This window comes from Manis javanica, chromosome 2 (genome assembly GCF_040802235.1).
Source record: "Manis javanica isolate MJ-LG chromosome 2, MJ_LKY, whole genome shotgun sequence".
Lineage (NCBI taxonomy): Eukaryota > Metazoa > Chordata > Mammalia > Pholidota > Manidae > Manis > Manis javanica.
The window spans coordinates 90,075,430-90,094,348 of NC_133157.1; the positions used below are offsets into that span (position 1 = coordinate 90,075,430).

General features: G+C 53.5%; 1 protein-coding gene across 9 annotated transcripts in view; it reads left to right on the forward strand.

Moving 5' to 3' along the window:
- LOC118967252 (vasoactive intestinal polypeptide receptor 2) overlaps positions 1-18,919 on the forward strand; it is a 65,092-nt gene that overhangs the window by 22,104 nt on the left and 24,069 nt on the right. For all 9 annotated transcript variants that reach the window (XM_073228860.1, XM_073228859.1, XM_073228858.1 and 6 more), the window contains one exon: positions 2,409-2,506. In XM_073228860.1, coding sequence (XP_073084961.1) covers positions 2,409-2,506 — 98 coding nt within the window. The remainder of the gene's footprint in view (positions 1-2,408; positions 2,507-18,919) is intronic.

Here is an 18,919-nt window from a genome sequence, read left to right on the forward strand (position 1 = left end):
ACTTACACAGCTGCTGACAATGTGCCATCCACATGGGTGTGTAAGAGTCCCAGAGCTCACAGAAGCAGAGACATAATCTGCAGCTGGGGGCCGAGGAGGGCTGGATGGGGGCCCATGGCATGGACAACAGCGGGCTGAGGCCCCAAAGATGAACCTCAGCAGGGGTAAGTGGGAGGTCTTGACACAAAATTAAGAACCAGTGGTGCTTGAATCTGTATGGCACCTTTCAGTTATAGAAAGCTTTCAAAAAGCTGAAAGTGGCTTCTTGTCATGGCCTGAGAAATGGATCTGTGTGTTTTCTGGGAAGTAATTTTCTTTCTGAAGTTCTCATCCCACCAGCAGGTAGGAAACTGGGGGGCTCTCCAGGTAGCCAGGTGTGCTGTCACGGCAGCCAGCACCTTGCTGTGAGCTCTCCTCCTGCGGGGTGAACCCAGGGTCATGCAGGCCCCTCTGCGTCATCTGTAGGGGTGGAAGGGAGGCAGGGAGCAGTGTGTGCTCCATGGAGGAGCCTTTAAAAGGGAGGCTGGAAACAACCAAGCAGGAGGACGTGGCTTTGAGGACATGGGAGATTTACCCTGGGGAACTGGAACCTTAGGACACTGCACTCCAAGTATGGGGGCCCTCCACATCGGGGAGAGGGCCAACATGCTGCAGGAAGCCAGGACAGCTCGACAACAAAAGGGTCAGGAGCAGTGCCCATGACAGCAGCCCAGCTGTGGCCCCAGGGACACCAGAATCACCTGATTACAATAGGAGCTTCCCGACAGCTGCAGGCCATGCCCAGTGCATCATCTGAGGTGCAGGCTAAGGACCTCAAGCTGCTGTTCTTGGAGAGTGGTGACTCCCCAACAGAGCCCGGGAGGCCACGGGGCATGCCTGCCCCCAGCCCAGGTGAGCCCAGCTGGAGGCTCCAAGACGTCACACTGAATGGGCAAAGGATGGGGCTTGTAAGCACCTGGGGAGCAGGCACCTCAGGCACCTGTCACCCCATGCTGAGGACACCCGGGCACCACTGCTGACCTTAGGGCCACAGCTCTGGAAGGTCAGAAAACAGTGGGGGGTCTCCACAAAGTTGGGGAAGGACCTGCAGAGTAGATAGGCCCCCAGGTAACGAAGGCCCCATGGAGTCAGGGTTGGGGAGAGACTCACTCAGTGGGTAGAGAGGGGGCCCACTCTCCTGAATCCTAAAGCTGTGGCCTCCCCCACATCCTCCCAGACCCCCCAGCTCCCAGAGGCCCTCCCACCTCCCTGACCTGTTCCCACTGCCCTGGCCCTCTCCTTTGCTGCCTCACACATTTCTAGGAAGCTCACCTCCTCCTCTGCCTTCAGGAACATCCAGGGGTGTGAAGCCAGATGGGATGAAGAACTGGGGAAGCTGGACTTGATAGGATGAAGCCCATTGAAGTGTCTTCTTCAGACTAGTGTTTGGATGTATTCATGAGGTCTGCCTGCCCAGCACCCGCTCCAGCCGGTCCACAGAGCTCAGGGTTCAGGCAGATGAGGAGCCCACTGCCAGGAACTGAGATGGGCTCTCGCTCATCAGCTGTGTGACGCGGGCAAGAGACCCAACTTCTCCCAGCCTCGGGTTTTTTGTCCATAAAGTGAGGTCACCTGCAGGGCCAGGACTCCATGAGTGGTGCAAATAGGGAGCGCCCCTGCCGGACACGGGGCTTGGGGGCCCTGGGCACTGCTGAGACCACTTCACCCCACTTCCTGTCCCAAAGGCGCGCTTTTCAAGCCAGGATGTGCTCGTGTGGCCGACCTCTCCACAGGAGCGGGCTTTGTTCTGGGTTTTGCCTGATGACTCCATGATCAAGTGAACAGGCAGCCTGCGTGATGCAGAGGAAATAGGGATTTCTGAGTCGAAAAACCTGTCCTACTGCTCGGCCGATACAGACATGGGCATCACTGAGCCCCAGAGCTTGTTTCCCCGCCTGCACAACAAGGAGAGTAATGCTACACAAGAGACCATGTTGTGTGCACACATGCCGTTCCGCAAGCCCTGGGCTTATGGGGCAGGGATGCTAACCACAGGGAGCTTCTCCCTGGTCTGAGAACCCCAAGCCCACCCCAGATGTGGCCCAGGCCCCCAGACCCACGTGTATTTCACCCATGACCACCCGGCCCTCTACGTGGTCACCGTCCTGCCATGCTCAGGTAAGTAGGGGAACATCTGTTCTTCGGCTTCACAAAGGGCTTGGATTAGTTAGGGGCAACTTTTGATGGTAAGACCAGAACTGACTTTATTGCATGCAGCTCACATCTAACCTCCACAATGTTCTCCCACAGCACTAGTGACCCCGTAGTGCCTGCCCCATGTGCTCTAAGGCTACTGGCTCTGAGGCCCCCCGCCCGGTCCCAGCCCCTTACACTTTACCACAGAGCAAACGGTCCAACTTTTCTTCTAGGAAACATAAGCAAGAACTGCACAAGTGACGGGTGGTCGGAGATGTTTCCAGATTTCATAGATGCGTGTGGCTTCCACGACCCTGAAGATGAGAGCAAGGTAAGGGCTGGCACGCCGCCCGAACTTCCTGCCTGTGGGCTGAGCGGCCCTGCGGGGGTTATGCGGGCTCGCCTCTTGAGGCTAGGGCTATTGTTCAGTGGCCAGAAAGGCCACGCCTGTTTCAGGTCTGCTGCCTGGCCTCTGGGAGTTTCTGATGGTTCCATGGTTTTGGAGGCAGGAAAGGCTTTCTCCTCACCTGCTGTCCAGGGCTCTCCTGCTGAAGTGAGCTTTAATGAGCACCCATCCTGCCGGGGTGTTTCTCCATCCCTGGTAGGGTTTTGCCACAAGACTGGCTGTCAAGAAGCTGCATGGTAGTTTCCTTGGTCCTGAGGCGGCAGCGAGAGATGGGACCAGCTGGAGCGTCTTTGCAAACCTGGAAGTGGAGTGTGTCTGGCTGGGGGTACCCAGGCCCAGGCTGGCTGCCAGTGACTCATCGCAGGCCACGCTGGGGACTTGGCCTGCACTGGCATGGCTGCTCAAGGGCCCTGTCTGCTGGTGCAGTTTAAGGAGGCCGTGGAGGGTGTGCTGGTGAGCCATTTGTCCAAGAGCCCAGTCATTTAAATGATGCATCCACTGCAGCTCTGCTAAACTCTGCCCCAGCCTGTCTGTATACTTACTCAGCTGTAGCCTGCATTGTTGATCTTCCCTGCACACTTACCCCAATAACTGTGGTTTTATTATGTTTCCACCAGCAAACCAGAACACTGCCTCCCCTTGAGCTGCATTTGTTTACCCCACAGTGCTGTGTGGAACACGGGCACCTCATACACCTGAGGATGGAGTGCATTACAAACACGTGTTCCCCAAGTGTACATTGTGTGGGATGTACATGAGGCCCTTTAAAGAGCCTCAGGGAATCCTAGCTACCCACCCACCCTGGGTCCCACCGCCTCTGGATCCGACCGTCCCTGGGTCCCTCGGTCCCTGGGTCCCTCTGTCCTGCCACCTAATGAGACCATCAGTGATGCTGACGTGGGACCAGTTCTCCCCAGGCCTGACCCACCGTCCCGTGCTCCTGCTCTCCAAAGGGCTGACCTTGCTCTCCTCACTAAGGGTTATCATTTAAAGTCAGTTCTTTTCCCACCAAGTTATTAAACTGCAGAAAAGGAAGTACCATACATTTTAGCCAATATCCTAATTGGAAGCTAAGACCCCTGACCTCTGGCCAAGAATCAGTGAAGATGATGGTGGTGGTGTGGCCTACATTGCTGATCAGTTACCGATATTATAGATTAATTACCCATGTCATCTCAAGTGGTCTTGTTCTGTTGCGGTCTGATTGCCAGCATTGCATATATGTAAGGAACACAGTGTGATGTTTTTACACATATACACTTAACACTGTGAAAAGACTCCCTCAGTCAAACTAATTATCAGTCATCTCGTATTCATCAAATACACTCACCTTTTTCTGGTGAGACATAGAACTTAGCTTATACCTGAAAGCATGTACTTTGACCAATGTCACATATTTCCCCACCCCCTGTCTCATTTAATCTTAGTAACAACCCACTTTACAGACAGAAACTAAGGTTTAGAGAAATGGCGTGACCGGTCAGAGGCCCCAGGCTGGTGAACAGAGCTGTGGCTGGTCCTCCTCTGACCACTCGTTCCCCCCACTGTAGTCGTGGCAGTAATGGGTGTGGGACGTAGCTGGGCAGGTGGCCAGGCCTGGGGTCCATGCTGATGCCTCCCGGGAAATATGGAGCTGCCATCCTGACAGTCCTTCCAGGCAGTTGGGACAGAGCCAGGCTGATCGCTGGGACCTGGGCCTGGGCACACAGCGCATGCCAGGCTGCTGTGTCTAGAGCCCGTCGAGCGAGGTTTGGGTGGTAAGACAGTTCCAACGCTCCAGATGGGGGCATCTGGTCAGACTCTGGGCTGTGGGAGGTGAGTCCTCAGACCTCATCAGACACGCAGTTCTGCTGGCAGACTCCTAGGAAAGGGAATTTCTTTTTAAGCCTTGCAGTGTGAGTATCACAGGATCCAAACCTTCTTTGCTCACTGCTGTTTCCGTTATGCATAATCATGGAAACTAGTTTTTCTGGGTTGAATATGTCAACCTTCTCGCTTGGCACTAAGTTGTCTTTGTCGCAAGCAGAGGCTGTGGGAGGCACCTGCGGCCTGTATGCACCTGGGCCTCCGGAATTTATAGGAACAGCATGGGAATTTGTGCAGCTAGAGTCCACTCCACACGTCCCAAAAGACACCAGCTGTGATTCACCACCCTTGGCCAAGCGTTGAACCAGAGGACCTTAGATCAGCAGAAGAGCTCCTAGCACTTCACTGAAACGTGACACATTTAGGACCGAAGGCCGTGGAAATGCCCTACCAACCGCCCCTCCTCCCCACCCATTCTCCAGCCTCCTGACCCTTCCCACTGTGACTGCCTTCTCCCTGTAGCCGTCTCATCTGGCTCCAGTGGAACATAACCCGCTGTGTTTGACACACCCCTCGGGCTGTCCTGTGCGCCCGGTTGGAGCTTGGCCCATGGGCGTTCTGTATTAACTGCACCCCGCAGGTAAGGCCCCACCGGGAGGGGAGGCTGCTGAGTCTCCTTTGGGCAATAAATGCCGGTGTTGGACAGCCCTCAACAGCGGGACCTACAGCTCAGCAGACATACATTTAACTTCCCTCAACCCATCCCAGCTAGAAGGTGGGGAATAAATTCCCCGCTTCATGTTGTTGCTGTAAACCCAGTGCACAGCCCAAAATCAGAGACCTATTCAGCCAGTCTGAATTCAGAACATGTTTCGTTGGAAGATACGAGAGTGTTCCAAGCCCCAGGCTGGCCCCAAACTGTGGGTGAGCTCTTTAATATGGCTTTGTAAGAATAAGACTCTTAACTATATAGAACCAGCCCCAGATATACTTCTGAGGCTTCAGGACACAGGTATGGGGTGGAAAGTACAGCGTGCTGAGGCCTCACCAGCAGCGTTTACCTGGAGATGGGCTCTGGTCCCCAAGAGGGGCAGGCCAATTCATCCCAAGATGACCATGCCTTGGAGGTCCCACTGCTCTGACTGACCTTGGGTTACAAAGGCCCAGTGGGGTCTGACAGGGCCGCGATGGATGTGGGAGGGGCACCTAGGGCCAGCGGCCAACACGTCAGTGCTGACACACTTTGGGAGTCACACCCGACTGCTTCTCCTTCTCCCTGGATTCCCCTGGTCATGCTGTAGGGGACCTTCCAGGAGACCTGGAGACCCTAATGGGCCCACTTGGTGCTTGGAAAGGCCTGTGACCAAATCCAGCCTCGGGAGGCACAGTGTGTCAGTAATTTTCTGATGTTTTTTGTCCAGTTTGAGGCTTGTTCTTCTTAATTAAACATTTCAGAGATTCTGCAGAGATCAGGATAGCATATTCCCTGCTAACAGATTAGAAAGTCAAAGTATTTGCATGTGTGAAAGCTTGGAAAGTGATGACCCAGAACCAAATCGGGAGGCTCCCCTCCCTGGCTGCAGCTTCTGCTGTCTGAATATTTGAACACTTGTTCACTCAGGAATCAGTTTGAAGACAAAGACCCCCTGCCGGCTGTCCCTGCACCCTTGGCTGAGGGGAGGGATGCAGCCTGGTGAAGATGGGGCTCCCCACTTCCTCTCAGTACCATCTCGTTGGCGCTCACTCTTCCCAGTTTTGCTGAGAGTTTTTGACTGGATTTCCTGCTCTCACGTGGCCAGGCTTGCCTGGGTGTTGTGTGTGATCTTTGTTTCAGTTAATTAAATTCAATAAAAAAATCAGCCTCCACTAAAGCCGCAGGCTTGCTGCATCGGGTGAGGAAACTGAAGATGCAGTCGAGTGAGGAGGGGGAGTGGCTGAAGGAGACCCGAGGGCCTCCCAGCCAGGGGGGAGCTGATGCCTAAAGCTGCTTCTCCCCGCAGGAGGCCGGGGAGTCATAAGGGTTGGGGCGGCGCCTGGCCCTTGATTCTCTGAGTCTTACAAGTCACAGTGAAGCCCTGAAGCCCGCCGGGCTGGCCTCAGGACCCTGTCACCACACCCGGCTTCCCAGTCCTGTCCCTCTGGCCAAACCCACCTGCAGGTGTGTGTGCCCTGGCTGAGGAGCACTGCATCTTAGGCCTTTTACCTTTTAATCACTGCATAAAGGGTTAATCCCATTATGAGGATTTAAGGGCCCCTCCTCCCCCAGGCCCGGGAGGCCCCACAGCCACCCTTGCTCCTCTGCCCCCAGGTCCCAGCCTGCTGAGGCTGCAGGGAAGGCAGGCCAGATGGAGACCACGAGACCCTCTCAGCTGCCTCCACCCCTACATGGGAGCGTGGGGGTGCCCTACACCGAAGAAGTTGCCCTGGCATCATGTTCTCAGCCTCAGCAGGACAGCCCAGTACTGGTCCTTCCCCCTACCAGCTGATCCCCAGACCTGGGGCTCCCCGGACAGAGCTCCCCGCCACAGCCCATCAGGTGGACCCTGTTCACCTGATATTTTTCTGCATCAAAGGCTGTCTCGAGGCTCCAGGTGAGGGCAGTGTGTTGGCCGGGCTCCCTGCCCTAGTCCCCACCTGCTGCCCAGTGTCCCCACCTGTCTGGTTTCCCAGGGATGCTGGGAGTGGGTGAAACATGAAAATGCCTAGAAATTTAGCTGCCAGGATGAGTTCTGTGGGACCTGGTGGTGTGCTTTCTCCTGAGCACCAGGAGTCTTCCAGAAGAGTCTGCAAGGGCCTCGGGCTGAGCCCGCCCTCTCGGGGGCATCTCAGTCACCCCACACTACTCTGCAGCTTAGGCTGCTCCCCAGCCTGCCCCACTGATGGCCAGCTGCCCCAACACACTGGTGTCCCAGTGGACACGCAAGGCTGTGCACCCCACCTGTCCTGCGTCATCGGTTTGCTACCATGGCTCTTAAGTAACAGCACTTCTGCTAAATTTAGCCCAAGCTGTTGGCGCCTAGCCTTCCATGGGTCAAGTGGACACATTTCTTCCGTATTATGCCATATCCCTAAAAATATCTGTCCCTCCTCTCACCTTCAGATGCTGTAGTAGCTCTCTCCCTCTGACCCCGATGCCACCTCCCCACATTCCCCATCCCACAGCAGAGACCACGGCATCTAATCTGTGGTGCTTCTGTGCCAGGCACCCTTTGGCACCTCGCTCGGTCCCACAGACCCTGTCAGGACATGCTGTCATCCAGTGCACAGTGGAGGGGAACCCTGAAGATGGCATGTGGGTGCTTCACCACAGGCCCGAGTATGCCAGCTGGCCCAAGAGGCCTGGAGCACTACACTCTGTGTTTGCTTCCAATTTGGTGATTCAGCTCAGCTTCCGAACATGCACCAGGAGCACAGTCTGCTTCATTTCACGTCCAGTGGTGGGAGGAAGCTTCCCCTCATGGTTGCCTGGGGCACCTGAGTGATGTGCTTGCTGCAGCCGGCAGAGGTGGGCAGCTCAGCAAGCCATAGGCGTGCTCTGGGGCAGGGGCAACAGGGCAAGTGCAGCCAAGACCAGCTCCAGGATTTGGAGAGGATGCAGCCAGAGCTACACAGCACTGCCCCGGGCGGCAGAGCCCAGCGCAAGGAAACAGCTGGCTCATCCAGGCAGAAATCTACCCACAAGCAGAAACGTGATTCAGAAGATCTACAGGACAAGCAATTGCATCCAGGAAGGTTCCCCCCAGAACGGAGATGGAGGCACAGAAATCAGAGGCCAGTATGATCCAGAATTAGGAGCCAAGGAGTGCGCCCCACGGGAACATCCAACTCAGTGCTGATGCTGTGGGTCAAAGGGGAGATAAAGAACAGGCCAGCATTGGGGTGGGGAGCCGGGGAGTGGTCCACTGGCAGCAGAGCATGGGGGTGGGATGCCCAGCCGTGGGTCGCCCTGCAGACCCCTGGGGGCCTGCACTGATGTGCTTCTCTGTAAGGGATGGCTTGTCACAGGGCTGGCTGGACCCAGAGCTGGAGGGCTGAGCCGCGCCAGGCTGGTCTTGGCCCAGCGTGGTGCTCTTGGGAGGCGCTGGGCTCCATGATGTCCCCTTTCACTGGCTTATCCTTGAGCCACCTTGGGGGATAGACGGACATAGGGGCCCAAGCAGCTGGCAGTCTGGTGCTGGACATGAGGCTGCCCCAGGGCCCTCGAGGTGGGGGCAGGAAGACTGGCTCTGAGGCGGGTTGGGGAACAAGCCAGCCATTCACTGGCTAATCCTGCCATTTCTCTGCATGACCCACAATCTCCAGGACTAAAAGTTCGTGGTCCTGAGGAATAATTGAAGAAAGGATGGAAATGAACAGTATTTGCTTTGCGGAGCACTGCCGAGGTCTGTGGAAAGTTGTAGGAAAAACAAGGCAAAGCTCTGAACAGTCACCTCCCGACCGTCGCCTTGGTGCGGCAGGAATGGGACAGGGCGCAGAGAGGCCACCAGCCAGGAAGGCTGCCTCACTGCCGGGGCCTCCTTTTACTGGCCTTGTATTTACTATTTTCTCAAAAATAAGCACATAGTACTTCAATATTCAAATAAAATCAGATCTTAAGTCCAAAAACCCTCTCAAATTTATGCCAAGTGTGTCAAAGCTTTCCTCAGCTGCACTTGCCTTTAGCCCTGGGCTCTGTCGGGACAACGAGGAGACGCTCACACCCTCTTCTCTGCGCAGTTTTAAACCCACCTTGAAGTGACCCACTTCAAGTGCACAGTAGCACTGGGCACCCCGGGTGTCTTGAGCCCCTGCAAGGTTTGGCCCTGTGAGTGCAGGCACGTGGGTGTGCTGCCCACTCATGCTTCTGGCCTCCTCAGCTGCGAGGCTGCATTTCCCTGGGGCAAGGGTTTCCTCTGTGTACCCTCAGGGCTGTTACCAAATTTGGGACATTTAACATTTTTGTGATGCTTTTATCTAATCTGCTGTCTGTGTTCCGGTTCACCTGCTGCCTCACACTGTCATGGGGGCATCTTTCCCCACAAAGGCCACATGTCACTCTGTATGGTCAGCTGTTCAGTCCCTAACAATCTGGAACATTCCATAGTCTTTCTCTGTCTTTCACGACATCATTTTTCTGAAGCATACAGTCCCATGGCTTCATGGAAGGGCTGTCTGTCGGGATTGTCTGGTGTTCCTCCTGAAGAGATTGGGGTTCTCTGCCAGCTCACTTCAAGTAAAGGCAAAGACACTTGGTGCTGAAGCAAATGGTCCCAGTCCCAGGTTTTCTATATCACAAACCCTGTGCTCAGATTGGGGCCTGTTGGGGTAAAATTGCCCAAAATATCTATGACTCTTTGTTTTCTCAGAAATGTCGTATTTGGATTTTAAAAGAAAATCAGTTTTTCCTCTAACCCTTCCACACCAACAAAGGAATGTTTCTTGTGGTTACTTAAAAAAAAGTGTGGCTTTGCGAGCCCCTCATGAAGTGTGGGGACCATGTCCTGTGGGGTGACAGCCCCTGGGACACACCCACCCCCTGCCTCCTTTCTAAAACGTCACCCAGGCAGCCACACAGGCTGCCAAATCACGTTGCTATCATTTCCTCAGCAGAATCAATCACAGTGCGGTGTCCATGGGAATCAGCCCTGTTTGGAATCATGGGTGATCCCAGCCACCGCTTTTCCCGTGGATGCATCTCTGCGCCTTCCTCAGGAGAGCCTGGCCTCTCGAGAGGGTGAGGCCCAGGGACTGAAGCCTGGCCTGTGCGTGGCTTGCACCTGGGGCAGGTCCTGGCACGTGAGTGCTGGGCTCCCTGATCCACCACGTCCCCTGGAGCCTACCTCCAGCTGCGCCCAGCTCCTGTCAGTGACTCTGAACAAGAAGCAGCCAAGAGTTGGCTGCGTTCCTGGCTGGGGCCAGCCGTGCCTCTGAGCACCCTGGACGAGCCCACATGGGATTAGGGAAGAGCAGGGCCTCTGGGGTGTGGGCCCTGCCCCGCAGTCCCCTGCTGTCCCCATGATGCTCCAGGGAAGCAGGAAAGCAATGCGGGGCCCTGGGCTTGCTCTGAGCTATGTTTTGAAGCAGAACTCATGCTGCAGAAGCTTGAGAAGTATTTCTTAACCCCTGTAGGAGGACTTGGGTCATTGGGTTAATAGCTTTTAAAGTCTCTTTCATTATAAAAATGGTTTTCATCATAAAATCAGATCAAGTAACATAAGTCACTTACTGAACATTTACAAAGCTCTTTACATGGATTTTTTAATTTCATCCAACATAAGCTTGTGAGATAAGGCACTTTTATTATCATTGCTTTACAGCTGGGGTAACAGAGGCAGAAAGGAAAACACAGCCTCACCGTTAATGGAATTTAAGCCACAGGCCTGAGACCGGCCCTCCCAGCTACGCTGTGTGCAGCGGGCAGATCCGGCTCAGACAGGGCCTTGCACCCTGCTCGGCATGGAGCCTCTCGGGCTGCCTGCCGTCTACTGTTCCGTGGCAGGGGTCTGCGGAGGTCTCCAGCCATCTCCGAAATGGGGCTGTTTGCTTCCTTACTGCTGAGTTTCTGAGGCCTCTGCTCGCAGGTAACAATGAGCAGCTTGGGCCAGCTGCTTGGGCCCCTCCTTACCAGGCGCGGGTGTTTGCAGGCGTGTTCTCCCAGCCGCTCGTCCTCTCGGCAGGGTCCCTCACTGAGTGAAAGCCTTTAATTAGATGGCATCCAGCTGATGGATTCTTCCTTTCCTTGTGGCACCTTGCTGTTGTGCCTAAAGGCACCGCCATCCCGGGGTCAGCTGGGTCTCCCATACTGTCTCCTAGGGTCTTGCGGTTCTGCACTTCACAGTTAAGTCTGCCATCCTCTTTGAGTTATTTTTGCAAAGCACCTAAGGCGTGCGCCCAGACCCCATTCCTGCATGTGGACATATGGTTGCTCAGCACCGTTTGCTGGAGAGACTGTCCTTCCTCTTCTGAGTCGCCTCTGCCCTTTGCCAAACACCAGGGACTCTGCTTGTGGGGCTCCTTCCAGGCACCGTGCCCTGCCCCATGGCATATCTGTCCTTCACCAACACAGCACAGAGCCCTGCCACCCACCTCGGGAACTGCGACTCTGTGCCGCTGGCCCAAGCTATGGGCAGCTGCCTGCCCTCTCTTGAAGACCCAAAAAGAGGGGTAGATTTTTCAGTCTGTTCCACCTTTTACAAGTTCTTAGGATGGAGGGCGACTTCCAAGCTCCTTACAGGTAGAACTAACCAACTCCGCTTAAAGAAAAAAACTGAAAGAGAAGAGAAGCTGGTGTCTCACAGGATCCAGTTCCAGTCGACTGCGGCTCAGCCCTGTGGCTTTGCACTTCCTGGGCTCAGGCCCGGGTATGGGGGCACAGCGGTAACACCCACCTGCTCCCCTCACGAGGCCTTCTGGAGCAGCGGGAGGTGCGCCCGTGTGTTGGGTCCTGAGTATTGTTAGTCTCCTGCACACAACTGGTGAGGCTAGGTGGGTCTTCAAGATATTTTGCTGATAACTTGCAAGAGGAGGAATTCAACCTGTTCACATTTTCATGACACGCTGCATGAGCTCAGTCCTGCATCCTGACAGGTCTCTAGCTTTATGTCTGGGGAAGGGCTTTGGGGCCGGCCGTGTCCTCAGGAAATACCTGGGCCTCCTACCGCATTCCCAAGGTAACAGGCAGTGGTTTCCAACAGCCTCTAAAACATATGCCTTAACACAGAGCCTCAGCCTTCCACGTTTTCAGGAGAGAGCAGGTACCTCCTTACCTGAGCAGTCTGACAGGTGCCTCGTTGGATGGTGGGTCCTGGCACCCAACATCCTGTTGCAGCCCCACTCAGGAGCTACCAGAAGGCAGTGGCCCAATCTGGGCACATAGCAGGGGGTCAGCAGCACGGTCGCCTACACGGGAGCCACAGAGGAGGCTGAAACCTGAGGAGGGAGCCCCCTGGCACTGCCCTGGAGCAGGGAGTCAGGAGAAGCAAAGGTCACTCGGTACTCACATCACCTCTGCGCAGAGCCTGGACGTCCTGCCCTCTGGCCAGCATCTCCCCGAGCTTCCTGGCCACTAGCCCCTCCCTGGCCTTCACCCACCAAGGGTTCCTGAGGTCTGCACCACATTCCTTTCCCGCTCCTGCTTCTGTCTCCACCATTTGGGCTTAATTCTGTTAGAAGCAATGTTAGCGCTTACTCGTTCATTTTGGACTGTGCCCTGAGGACAGGGGCCGGGCCTTCTCCTTCAGCTGGGACCCCCTCTGAGACAGAGGCTGTCTGAGAAGTCCAGGTCTGTCCCTCAGCACTGGTGTGAAGTGGCATTGGTAATGGCTGGACTGTCCCTGCTGGGAGCGCTCGGAGTGAGCCGACGTGATGCACAGGCAGAAGGCTCAGCAGGTTCTCACACCAGCTGAAGGCAGGGCCGGGCTCAACCAGAGCTTCCTGAGATCCTGCTGGGCTGAGTCATGGATCTCTGGTTTAGCCAAGGGACTTTTAACTTCTTAAAATTAAAATCCACAGTTAGAAATGCATTTTTCCCTGTGACCCACACCAACAGTTCAAATACCGTATTTTCTGTGCTACCCTTCTTTAGATGGTGGTTGTTACCATTACTTTGATTGCCTAACCCACTAACGGTGCCCTCTGCCATGGCCGCTCCGGGGCACACGTCCGTTCATGGGAAGCTGGAGCTGGGAGAGGTTTAGGTGTGTGCTTGTCCCACATGCTTGGGCTGAAGAAGCAGCCTGCAGGGACAAGCTGGCAGGAGGGGGCCCGCAGGCCACTCTCTGGGACAACTGTCGCCCCCGGGCAGGATGCCAACAGAGGCCTGGCCCACATGGGGTTTCCCCATCCAACTCAAGTGACTCAGTGGACCATCCCTCCCCCTTGCTGCCCACCATGTGGCTCAGTGGCCACGCCGGCTTCTGAAAGTGCTGGAAAGTGAAAGTGTTCCCAGGCCGTCCACCTTACATCCTGCTTTGGTGACAATGGCCACACACCATGAAGTCCCTTTACAAGTAAATCGAAGTCTCCAACTTGTGACCATAGCACATGGCTCTGTGGAAGCATCACATCGGTAAAATCTCATGTCAACAGGAACCTTGACACACTTGCATATGCAGGGGACCTGGGTCCCCTTGTCCCGTGGAATCTCGGCCCCTTGTCACACTACCTACAGTGTCGTGGTGACCCCTCGGGAACCAGTTAGTGTCTGCAGCCCTTGCTGTGTGAGCAGACAGCGTGCCGGGGTTGCCCCTCACCTCGGGCCTTGGGAGCAAACACCTTGGCTGGGAGCCCCTCCGGCACCTTGCCCCTTCCACATGGTGCTGCCGCTGCCCAGGGAGCATCCTGTGGGGCCTGACGCTTACTCAGTTTGGGGACTTGCTTTAAGAAAAAGAATACAACATTAAAAATACAAAATTCATATGAACGCAAATTTTTATTCAGGATAGAAAGTGAAATTCCAGGTTATGGAGTATGGTACACTGAGGGCCTCTTCCCATGAGACCTTCAGGTGGAAATGCCACCTGACCCAAAGCTCCCTGCACTCACAGGGGCCCTGAACCCTCGCCCTCATCAGCTCATGATCCGTCCTTCCTAGACTCCTGAGGAAACTGAGGCCTGGAACAGTCCGGGGCCCGGCCCCTGCCTCTCAGCCGGCATCTTGTTTTGGGCTATTTGTTCCTATCACACTTGCAGCCAGAATTCATGCCTTGGGTGAGTCACGTAGTTTAAGAATAGGAAATGCATTACATCTGTTTTCTGGAAGGAAGAACCAGGCCAGGCACACCGCCTGATGGACCCACTGTGGCTCAGCCACCTGGCCGACTGGCCTGGTGGGTCACTCTTGCTCAGGGACGGCAGGGCTTGAATCATCTAGAGGCTTTCCTTGGGACAGCAGCACCTCATCCATACGCTGGCAGGGCCCTGCTGCCCCCGGCTCCCGTCCACGGCCAGAGAGTACAGTCCTCAAGAGGGGAGGGTGCTGTGCCGGCCTGGCCCTGTCAGTCTTGGGAAAACCTGGAGGTGTGCGGGAATCAGGGTCTGAGAGACGTTGCATCCCTGAGATGGGGACCAGCATTTAAATTGTGCTGGAGAAGTGCCTTGTCTCCAGGCAAAGTGACAGCAGCCGCAGCACAGACATGAGCGGGCCTTCGCTCTGCGCGAGGCTCGGCACCTTTTAGTGACTTCAGGCTCGCCCGCTGGCAGGGACTTGAAAACTGCACTGGGGTCAGAAATGGGGTCTGTCCCCCATTATTCAGATTTTTCTCCTGCCTGGGCAGATGCTTCTGCTTCCCCATTTCAGGCCCAGAACGCTCCTCTTAGGTTCTTTCCAGCCTTTTACCCTTGTGGGGCTGCCAGATGAGTCCTGATCACACTCGTGTGGTGGCTTCATGGATTGTCTCCACCGCCTTCTCTTTTCCAGGAATGAAACACTCCTTCCTTATCCACAGGTCACAGTTTAGCTTTCATTTCCCTTGGGGAAAAACCTCTTTTCCATGTTTTTTGTGTCTGTTATATTGACCCATACATAAAAAAGTATCCTGTGGGTTTATTAGAAATCTGACCACTTATTAATTCCCTATTTTGCAAACCTTTGTTGAGCACTTACTACATGCCAGCAGACAGGGCATTTCTGATATACATCAGAAAATAAAAAACCACAAGCCCATGTCCCCCTGAAGCTTCTACCTTTTTGTGCTTTTATCATTGCCTCCTTCTTGCTTTACTTGGCTTGTTTTATTATTTTTCTGGCTTCTTTAGTTGAGTGTTTTTTTTTAATTTATTTACAAAGGTATTTAAGGCTATGATTATGTTTCTGATTATAATTGTGACATGTTTATTTTCAAATTTCCTATTTTTTAATTCTTCAAGTGAATTTACTGTTTTGCTAGTATTAATTTTATTCTTTAAGAGTTTATTTAGGAAATAAGTTGGATATTCATCACTTGCATGGCTTTTTCAATTTTACAGGCATTTGTATCATATCCTATGAACTTTAAAGACATAGGACTTTATATTTGACTATCTGTGTGTGTTCTGCCTGCTTGTGCTCTTTTTTCTACCAGCGAATCATTCATTCACCCAACAAGTATTCAATGAGTCCCTGCTATGCACTGGGCACCGTAACTCTGCTCTTTGTGGCTGCTTTTCATGCACAACGAATGCCAATTTACCAGCACTTCTCTCACAACTCTTCAGTCTGAGTCTAAAGTTAGGCGGGAAAACCCCTCCCACCTACTCCCGTGTGACCAGTCTTTCTAATACGTAAGGTTACTTCTTGCTGGCTGACCTCTGACAAGGAGGAGTTCTGGGCCTGGGGTCAAAGTTGAGTGGGGGTAGGTCTGATCTCTAAGAGCATCTGGGAATCATCAAGAATAAAATGCAGTTTTCACAGCAAAGATCAGCCCAAGGGTCTCAGAGACCCTCAGAACCAAGTATTTACTCTGAAGGCCCCTTTCTGAGGGGCCCAGGCAGAGGACCTGACAGGAGCCCCCAGGAAGGAAGCCAGGGTGGAGGCAGAGTCTGGGAAGGTTCTGGAGTCTAGAGACAGAGGCCACATAGACCCTCTGTGCAGCACTCAAAGCCCTTAGCTGATTGAGCCACTTCTAATGAAAACAGGCTTAATCCTGCATCAGAGATGGGACCCAAACCTGGTTTTCTGGGGCTGTGTTCCAAACGGCAGTTCTCGCGCTGCAGTTCTGTCCACGTAGGTGGGGGCACAGGAGATGGGATGTCCTCCAGGGAAGCACTAAGCATTGCTAATTGTCCTCCAACAGAAACCCCTGATGGCTTCCCCATCATCTGCCTCATTCTCTAAGCGGCCACTAGAGGACCCTGTTAAGCCCCGCGGATCGTTCTGCATCCCCTGGTGGGTCTCTCCAGCCCTGGTTCTGGTGCCAGTCCATCATTGCTAGCAGCTGTTCCGTGTTCTGTTCTGAAAAGAGCTTGCTTCCCACTGCTGCCTTTGTCTTGAGGCTTCTAATTCATCCTGGAATCGGCTCTGCTTCACAAAGGCTCTGATGGAGGCACTTTGCAGGTGACCGAATCAAGCCTTCTTAAATGATTAAAAACATAGGATGTATAAAATCTAAATCAGCTTCAAGCAAAGTAATATCAATTGAAATGTGGATATTCCTTTTCATTCAGTGGACACAAAAACAGAACATACTGATCGTGATTCCCAGCTCACGTGTTGTCCTGGGTGGTTAGCCCCCAAAGCAGAGTCCCTGTGGTGAAACACTTGAGTTTCTCGTGGGCAGAGCCATATCTCACTCACCCTTCTAGGCATTTCACACCGTGTTGGGGCCCAATTAAGTGCTCAGTGAATCTGTTGAACAGAACAAGTTAAATTAACCAGTGATACCCAACATGGTCGGCATGAAATAAAAATGTAATATAAAAATTGTGGGTACAAAATCCCCACTAAAAATCAACCAGAATGCTAAATAAACTATAATGATGACGTTTTAAATTGAATAGCAGGGATTTCAAGAAAATAAGAAAATCTCAGTAAAAGAGCTGAGACCCAGGCCCCAGGCTGTGGGGGCAGCTGGCTCCTGGGGCATCTGCCAGGCCGGAAATGGGGAGCCCTGGTGAGCAGCCTCCTGGAGCAGAAGAGCTGGGTGGCTGGAGCTGGGAGCTGGTCCAGACATGGCCAGCGAGGTGACAAGCTTTCCTTATCCCCCTTCGCTTTCCATGAGGAGAATTTAAAAATCTGTCACCATGGGCATGACTTCCTGCAAGCTGGGTTCCCTGCTTATGTCACCTGCATGGTAGGGAGCCTCTGAGCCGAGATGCTGTGAAGCATTCCTGAACTGCAGCACTGGGGGTGCCTGGCAGAAGCAAGCACCAGTTCTGGAAGGAAACGTCTCTGCCCTTGTCCCACAAATTCCCACAGATCAGCTTCAAGAGGCACTCACGCACAAAGGCACCAACTACACCAAGAAAAAGCCCCTGTGAACAAAGTCAGCAGATGACAAACAGTGAAGCTGCACCCTTGAAACTTCAGTTAATGGAGTCATCAGGCACTGAATACAAGTAAGTGCATTCAAAATGTGTTTTTTTTTAAAAAGAGGAGATTGAAAATATGAGCCAGAAACAAAATACTCTACAAAGGACCTCATCTGGGAAAAAAATAAACCTGAAAAATGAAAATAAGGAGATACATTAAAGAGCAAATCAGATACAGATGAAAAGAGCACTCTGGGATGGGAACGATCAGATACCGAGAAACTACCAGAAAGAGGGAAGAAAGCAGAGAAAGGAAAGGAGGCGGCAGGGGCTTTCTGGGCCAAGAGGAGGCCGTTGTCCACCCAGAGCGCCCCCACTGAGCCCCACCCAGGAATGAAGAGAAAGAGACGTCTTCAGAAAACCAAGAACTGACAGCCCCCAGGCCTCATCTGCAAAGTCTGAGGAGGATGCTTCTGGGGAGTTAAGGAAGAATGTGAGCAAAAAAAGGCAAACCGAAGGAAACCTAGGACAGCCTGACCATTCAGGCAGTAGTAAAATGTAGGGGGTCCTAAAAACTAAGGTAAGGCAAATCCTGGACAGCAGATACCACCACGGATGGAGGGTGACGAAGTCACCTGAGCTCTTATGCAGAATGAAACTTTCTCCTTCAAATCGTTGTGCTGGCAGCTCACGCCGCTTACACACACATGTGGACACGTCCAGGCCCATGGAGTGCCACCCACCCCGGGAGGCGGTTCCTGGGGCCTTTCGCTTGGCCGTTTTCAGCTGCAGTTCTGGCTTGCTGTCAGGAGGTGTATTAGATTCATTTTATGTCTATTATGTCATTTTCTGTGCTTTGGGTAGGACTGATGCATTTCATTTTCCAACAGTTCAACTGAACTGTCATCTCAAGGTGAACTAATGGAAGCTGCTCCAAATGCCCAGTCCTGTTTATAATCCCTCAACCAGAAAAGGAAATAGAAAATGGAAGAAAACCTGAAAGTAAAGTTTTTGAGGACATTTTCAGAACCTGAGCATATCGTCTGCTCTCTCCTTGAAACCGAGTCACAAAGCCGCAGTCACAGAGCCCTGCATCTTGAGGCTTAACAGGATGACAAGCTTCCACATGACCTGACTTCTTGAGCCTTGGAAAGAAGTCACCTCGGTGGCAGGTTTTCTGTTTTTCACCCCAAGGTCAGCAGTAACCTTTCAGAGTTCCTGCCGCCCTCACCAATTATGACCCGGAATTAATGGAGATATGCAGGGAAGGGATAGTCCTGGCTACCGGGATGGAAGTCCTCGATCCGGGTCAGATGCCAGGCTGCTCACTGTGTTCAGTGACCAGTTGTTGGCCCAGTGTTTGGGGACTGCGGCTTGCTTCTGGGGTGGGCTACTCAGCAGGAGGGTCTGCGGTGAAGACTGGCAGCACAGCGTCCACCCACTCAGCCATAAAGTCACTCAGGGACAGGGCAGAGCTGTGGCTTCTATAGGCGATGTGAGAGCGCTGAGTTCCTGAGATCATCTTTGCCCCTCATGGGGCCCCCTCAGCTCATGGACTTGGGGAGGGACCTCAAGACCATGTCAGTTTCTTTCCCAAGCAGATAGAGA